Here is a 7819-nt window from a genome sequence, read left to right as displayed (position 1 = left end):
CAGAATGGCTGTGATCCAAAAGTCTACAAATAATAAATGCTGGAGAGGGTGTGGAGAAAAGGGAACCCTCTTACACTGTTGGTGGGAATGCAAACTAGTACAGCCACTATGGAGAACAGTGTGGAGATTACTTAAAAAACTGGAAATAGAACTGCCTTATGATCCAGCAATCCCACTGCTGGGCATACACACTGAGGAAACCAGAAGGGAAAGAGACACGTGTACCCCAATGTTCATCGCAGCACTGTTTATAATAGCCAGGACATGGAAGCAACCTAGATGTCCATCAGCAGATGAATGGATAAGAAAGCTGTGGTACATATACACAATGGGATATTACTCAGCCATTAAAAAGAATACATTTGAATCAGTTCTAATGAGGGGGATGAAACTGGAGCCTATTATACAGAGTGAAGTAAGCCAGAAGGAAAAACACCAATACAGTATACTAACGCATATATATGGAATTTAGAAAGATGGTAACGATAACCCTGTATACGAGACAGCAAAAGAGACACTGATGTATAGAACAGGCTTATGGACTCTGTGGGAGAGGGAGAGGGTGGGAAGATTTGGGAGAATGGCATTGAAACATGTGAAATGTCATGTATGAAACGAGATGCCAGTCCAGGTTCAATGCACGATGCTGGATGCTTGGGGCTGGTGCACTGGGACGACCCAGAGGGATGGTATGGGGAGGGAGGAGGGAGGAGGGTTCAGGATGGGGAACACATGAGAAATAAAGGAATAAAAAATTAAAAAAAAAAAAAAAAACTGTTCCACCAAATATAAAATAAAATTTTCATCTCATTATCACCATGATATTAAGAGATAATGCTAATTAAATGTTTCTTAAGTGTTTATGTAAGAAATGTTTTCTAAGAGGTCACATATTGCAGGCACATATGTATCTATATGTGTGTAGATACATATTCATAAAATGATATCTATATTATGGATAATTAAGTAAAACTACAAAAAGTATTATATTTAAATATAATTTGTTTTTAAATACATTTTTTGACTCCTAGTTGAATTAAAAATATTGCGACATAATTTAACCATTAAACTGTTACTTGGTTGCTTCTATATACACTAAGATTTTAAGTGAAGAAAGTAAGAAACTTAATATTATTTTTTTTTTAAGCAGCTCATCTCAAAAGTCAGTTTTGAGATGAGAAGTTAGGGATTTTTCATTTCAGAATCACAATTCTGTAACTGTTATTATCTATAACAAACCAAAGATTCCCCCAGAGGTGGGTGGCCCAGGGTAGCATTTGGGCAGGGGTAAGAATTGAAAAATAAAAATGAGAGAGAGAAGCAAGGTCAAGTTACTTAAGATGTTGAAGAATTCAATGGATAGGTCCCTGAAAGTAACTGGAAGAGAAGTGTCACTGGTTTGAAAACAGCTCATTGATAATAGGGACACAGTGGGAGGTTCCTAAAAAGGGGAAGTTATATCATTAAAGCAATGCCTTAAAGACAGTAATCTTCCCATATTGCTACAGGAAGGCAACATTTTCTGCTTTCCTGAGAAGCAAAGCACCATTTCCTGCTTTCCTACAAAAGCAAAGGGTACAGAGTGCAAAGCTAGGGAGTACCACTAAAAAGCTGAGAAACCAAGGTGAGGTGATGACCTGAATCAAGCGTAGGGAGGGAAAAGACAGTAACAACACTTAGACCCTCCCTTCCAAAGTAGAAACAATACCACTCCAGGATAATTGTGAGAGAGACAAGCAGCCTCTGACAGCCAGGGGCAGACCTGGCACTACTGGCTTTGCCTTGGAGTTCTCCTGGTAAACAGGTACAGTGTTACAGAATACAAATATTGGAGAAGGCCACTCTGTGACTATGATGGGTCAAAACAAAATCAGACCATCAGTTCTCATGTCTGAACATAGACAAAACCATGAATACTGTCCAAACCACAAAAACAACCATCTCCTTATCCTGGCTGACATGAGTGACTGCTGTTTAACCAATTACAGCTTTACTTAGCCTAACTCCATTATTCCTACCTCCTAGATAAGAATTTTGTAGGTATTCAATAATAGAATCACACTTGCTTCCAGTGCTAATAAGCAAAGCCCTATTTCTTTGAACCCTCCCCAAAATCACCTGATAAAAGCCCAAGTCTAACAGTAACTCCTTTCTGATACCCTGTCACTAACTCACTTTCGGTTCTCCATGGTGTGCATGCTCTCTCACTGCAGCAAGTCAAAGCACACAGCTTTCTTGTGTAGAGATGTGTTCTCTGGTAGTCTTTGGCTAGAGGACACTGACAGGTAGAATGAAAAGGAATGCGAGTATTCACTGAGTGAGTGAAAGTCGCTCAGTCATGTCCAACTGTGCGATCTGATGGACTATATGGTCCATGGAATTCTCCAGGCCAGAATACGGCAGTGAGTAGCCTTTCCCTTCTCCAGGGGATCTTCCCAACCCAGGGACTGAACCCAGGTCTCCTGCATTGCAGGCAGATTCTTTACCAGCTGAGCCACCAGGGAAGCAAAGAATACCAGAGTGGGTAGCCTATCCCTTCTCCAGTGGATCTTCCAGACCCAGGAATCAAACCCGGGTCTCCTGCATTACAGGTGGATTCTTTACCAATTGAGTTATCAGGGAAGCCCTTAAGTATTCACTGGCTAAATCTAAAAAAAATGCTAATAGTTTTATTTTAAAATTTCAAAAACTATAATTAATTGGAAGTTATATCTGTAGTTATTTCAGTCTCCAATTTAAAAAGGAGATGCTGAAGTCAATTTCTCTATAAACTCCCATATAGAAAATAGGTCTTGCTCTTTTCTCATTCTATTACATACCAGATACAACTAAGATAACAGTTATCCAAGTGTAAGTGATAGCTAAAATAAGAAGAAATCTGCTTAGAAAAAGGCAACTTTTAAAAAGATAGCTTTAGAAGTAATGAAGCAGTACTGGACCTATGCTTTGTAGGGTCAATATTACACATAAAAAACAGCCTGTTATAAACATGCATAAATTCAAAAGCAAGAAAATTAACATCAGTTGTCTTTGAGTGGCAGATTTTAGTCATTTAAAGTTTTTTCTTTTTAACTTGTTCTTTAATACTTTCCAACATTTAAAACTAAACATAAAACAGCTCATTTAGAATGCCACAGATGTGAAATTACTTATTATCTAAATAAACTTCGCTTTCCTTATTCAACTTTTTGAATATGGAATACAGGCTTCTTATGGGAAAAAATTTTACAGTATGTAAACATAAGAAATAGACAGTGAAACCCAATCTCCAACAAGGGTTAACCTGTACCAACATGTTGATTCTTATTTCAGACAGTTTTCAAATGCACGAACAGACTTTTCTCCTCTCATTTAACACTTTCACAAAACTGCAGTTTTACTGAAGTTATTTACTATTTTGCATTACAAGCAATGCTACAATAATTATCTTCCACCCACATACTCTTGTGTACATTAATTCCACTTCTGATTCCTTTTTCTCTCACCTGCTTTATCAGAGTCATCACCACAGATGTTCTCCTGAGCAACTGGGTGAAGATGACCAAATGGATCACGGTCCAGAGGGCTCCCAAGAAAACTTTGTTCTCGGCTTATTGAGACCCTTAGGGGGTCTCTGTCTTGATAAAAATCAGGTTTACCTGGGAGGAAAAAAAACTGACTTACTTGATGTTAGAAACTTTGTTTCTTCTTCAAAGTAAAAAGGGTAAAAATCTAAACTCTTAAAAGTTTGATCAATGTATCAAGAAAAAGTAACTGCTTAACTTTCACACAGCCTTTACATTGTTTTACTTCAATTTTACTAAGTTTTTAATATGCCTGGAGAACTTACTAACCATTAATATTGTAAGGTATAATATGTATTCATAATGTAAAATTCAAAAACAGTCACAGCTAATCTGTGGTATAAGGGACCAATTCAGGTGTTTACCCTGGGGAGAAGAGAAAGAAGAGTTAATATCAAGTGTACAAAGGAAGAGTTTATGGAGTTCTCTTACATTCCAATTCCGGAGCTGGATGGTGTCTACCGGAGGGTGATTTTCAAAGTACTTATTTCTATAAGTAAAATAAATAATTATGATTGAAATAAACACTTATGAAACAAAGGAATGGGAGACACTCAGAAGTAGAAGCTAATTTACTGGGGGCAACTCCAGAAAAACTTGAGAATTAAGAGGAAAAGTGTATTACAAAATGAAGGTGTGTATTAGGGAACTGAAAACAGGTAGAAGGTTTAAAAACATGTACTTGGAAAAGAGCCCTCCCATCACTTTAGATTCCTGTCTCTCGACATCATCCCCAGAGAAGACTAAAGGTTTATTCTCTGGAGAAATGGAATCCTATACACTGTGATCAATTTTATGGCAGACTCTCAAATTGGAGAAGTGTCAAAGGTCACCTTCTAAGGGGAAAAGCGCCAGTGCCACAGCTGACAGGGTTCAAGCCTGTGTGGAGAGACCCTGATGGATTTCCAGTCTATCCTCTTAGCCATGTGGCCACAGCTTCACTCTGAAACCAGGGGGATCGGGCACAGAATGAGGCAAGGGTGCAGGGAAGAAAAAGAATGGCATAAGGAAATCAGGGGTATTGAAAGAAAGTCTACATCCTCTACCCTCAGGTCTGCCTCCAGACAGCACCAACAGCCAGGCTTGTATCAAAGCTGGAGGATCTTTCTTTGAAGAAACTAAACAGTAAATTGCTCAGGTAAAAGAACCACAGGTACTAAGTTGACAGTCCTCAATGCAAAGCCACCTTTTCCAATGAAATCCAGAAGTAAATAAGGTCCCCACCTATAAAATTTCCAATTAGCCATTCAGTGTTCCACTGAAATATGCAAGATTTTAGATTTTAAAAATTCTAAACTTTCACACAGGAGAAAAAAAAACAAGGAAGGACCTAGACAGAAAATACAGGAAACTGAACAAACAAAAACCTATAAATATTCAGTGTAGGTAGTATCTTGCATCCATAAAACAAGAGCAAGATGCTATGAAAAGAAACAATCAGAAAAGAGGACAAGCTTTTAGAAACTATACTTTGAGAGCCAAAATAAAAATTTCTAAGAATGTTAGAAGAAAAAGCTGAGACAATGCTCCTAAAAGGTAAAGCCAAAATAAATAAACTACAGAGAAGAAATTTAGCTCAGATTTTCTCAACTTTATCATCACCCACCTAAGGAGCCTTTTAAAGACTTTTCCCCTAATGGCTTCCCAACTCTATGAAATTTAATAACTATATATATCCTATATATCTTTTTTTGTGGGGGAAGAGTAAGCATTTGGAAACTTTAATACCAGGATAACATTGCTTTGACATTCAACTACATGGTCTGTAATTCAACAAAATATTGGTCTGAAAGGATTGGAGAACACCCTGGTCCTTCAAAGACAGTTTCAGAAACTCTGTTTTCAAAGACAAGGGATAGTATTCACAAAGTATGAAACTACAAAAGGTGAAAAATAACAAATGAAACTATTTTTACAAATACATGCATTATCTACAAATAAAAGTAGAGACATATTAACCAAAAAGAAAAGATTAAGTAAATAATTATACCATATATCACTTTATGTACATTTGTACTTTGATACATAAAAAGTAAGACTTTTTCATCTCCCCCAAAACCAATTTTCACCCCTTTTGGAGGCAATAATAGCCTTGTCAAGAATGTATCATTCATCTCAATGGTGAAAAACTGAAAGCATCCCCCCTATCAGGAACAAGACAAGGGTGCCCACTTTCCCCACTATTGTTCAACATAGTTCTGGAAGTCCTAGCTACAGCAATCAGAGAAGAAAAAGAAATAAAATGAATCCAGATTGGAAAAGAAGAAGTAAAGTTCTCAGTCTGCAGATGACATGATATTGTACATAGAAAACCCTAAAGATATTATCAGAAAATTACTAGAGCTAATCAGTGAATTCAGCAAAGTTTCAGGATACAAAATCAATACACAGAAATCACTTGCATTTCTATATACTAACAATGAAAAATCAGAAAGAGAAACTAAGGAATCAATCCCATTCACCACTGCAACAAAAGAATTAAATATCTAGGAATAAACTTACCTAAGGAGACAAAAGAAATGTACACAGAAAATTATAAGACACTAATGAAAGACTTCAAAGATGGCATAAACAGATGGAGAGATATTCCATGTTCCTGGGTAGGAAGAATCAATGTTGTGAAAATGACTGTACTACCAAATACAATCTATAGATTCAGTGCACTCCCTATCAAATTACCAATGGCATTTTCCACAGAACTAGAACAGAAAATTTCACAATTCATATGGAAACACAAAAGGCCCTGAAGAGCCAAAGCAGTCTTGAGAAAGATGAATGGAGCTAAAGGATCCAACCTTCCTGACTTCAGGTTATACTACAAAGCTACAGTTATCAAGACAGTATGGTACTGGCCCAAAAACAGAAACATAGACCAACGGAAAAAGATAGAAAGCCCAGAAATAAACCCATGAACCCATGGGTACCTTATATTTGACAAAGGAGACAAGAATATACAATGGGGCAAAGACAGCCTCTTCAATAAATGGTGCCTGGAAAACTGGACAGCTACATATAAAAGAATGAAATTAGAACACTTCCTACACCATACACAAAGATAAACTCAAAATGGATTAAAGACCTAAATGTAAGACCAGAAACTATAAAACTCTTACAGGAAAACATAGGCAGAGCACTTGGTGACATAAATCAAAGCAAGATCCTCTATGACCAACCCATCTCCTAGAGTAATGGAAATAAAAACAAAAGTAAACAAGTGGGACCTGATTAAACTTAAAAGCTTTTGCACAGCAAAGGAAACTATAGGCAAAGTGAAAAGACAACCCTCAGAATGGGAGAAATTAACAACAAATGAAACAACTGACAAAGGATTAATTTCCAAAATATACAAGCAGCTCATATAACTCACTACCAGAAAAACAAATAACCCAATCAAAAAGTGGTAAAAAGACCTAAACAGAAATTTCTCCAAAGAAGACATACAGATGGCTAACAAACACATGAAAAGATGCTCAATATCACTCATTATTAGAGAAATGCAAATTAAAACAAGAAGATACCACCTCACACCAGGCAGAATGGCCATCATCAAAAAGTCTACAAACAATAAATGTTGGAGAGGGTGTGGAGAAAAGGGAATGCTCTTGCACTGTTGGTGGGGATTAAATTGTACAGTCATTATGGAAGACAGTATGGAGATTCCTTAAAGAACAAGGAATAAAACTGCCAATGACCCAGCAATCCCACTCCTAGGCATATACCCTGAGGAAACCAAAATTTAAAAAGACGTATGTATCCCATTTTTCATGGCAGCACTATTTTCAATAGCTAGAACATGGAAGCAACCTAGTTGTCCATCAACAGATGAATGGATAAAGAAGTTGTGGTACATATACACAATGGAATATTACTCAGCCATAAAAAGGAATGCCTTCGGGTCAGTTCTAATGACACGGATGAACCTAGAACCTATTATACAGAGTGAAGTAAGTCAGAAAGAGAAAGATAAATATCGTATTCTAATGCATATATACGGAATCTAGAAAAATGGTACTGAAGAATTTACTTATAGGGCAGCAATGGAGAAACAGACATAGAGAATAGACTTATGGACATGGGGAGAGGGGAGGAGAGGGTGAGATGTATGCAAAGAGAAATATGGAAACTTACATTACCATATGTGGGGTGGATGGCCAACAGGAATTTGCTGTATGGCTAAGAAACAAACAGGGGCTCTGTGTCAACCTGGAGGCGTGGGATGTGGGGGAAGGTGGGGGGAAGTTCAGCGGAGGGGATAT

At 37.3% G+C, this 7819-nt stretch overlaps 1 protein-coding gene across 8 annotated transcripts in view; it reads right to left on the bottom strand.

The window, feature by feature from the left end:
- CEP295 (centrosomal protein 295kDa) overlaps positions 1-7819 on the bottom strand; it is a 49490-nt gene that overhangs the window by 12608 nt on the left and 29063 nt on the right. For all 8 annotated transcript variants that reach the window (XR_826632.1, XR_826633.1, XM_010855174.1 and 5 more), the window contains exon 17: positions 3486-3638. Coding sequence is in view for 6 of the 8 variants with exons in the window: in XM_010855174.1 (XP_010853476.1) it covers positions 3486-3638 (153 nt within the window). In the remaining 2 variants the exon portion in view is untranslated. The remainder of the gene's footprint in view (positions 1-3485; positions 3639-7819) is intronic.

This window comes from Bison bison, unplaced genomic scaffold (genome assembly GCF_000754665.1).
Source record: "Bison bison bison isolate TAMUID 2011002044 unplaced genomic scaffold, Bison_UMD1.0 scf7180017864356, whole genome shotgun sequence".
Classification (NCBI taxonomy): domain Eukaryota; kingdom Metazoa; phylum Chordata; class Mammalia; order Artiodactyla; family Bovidae; genus Bison; species Bison bison.
Note: the sequence above shows the minus strand (reverse complement) of the source record. Positions and strands in the feature narration are given on the sequence as shown.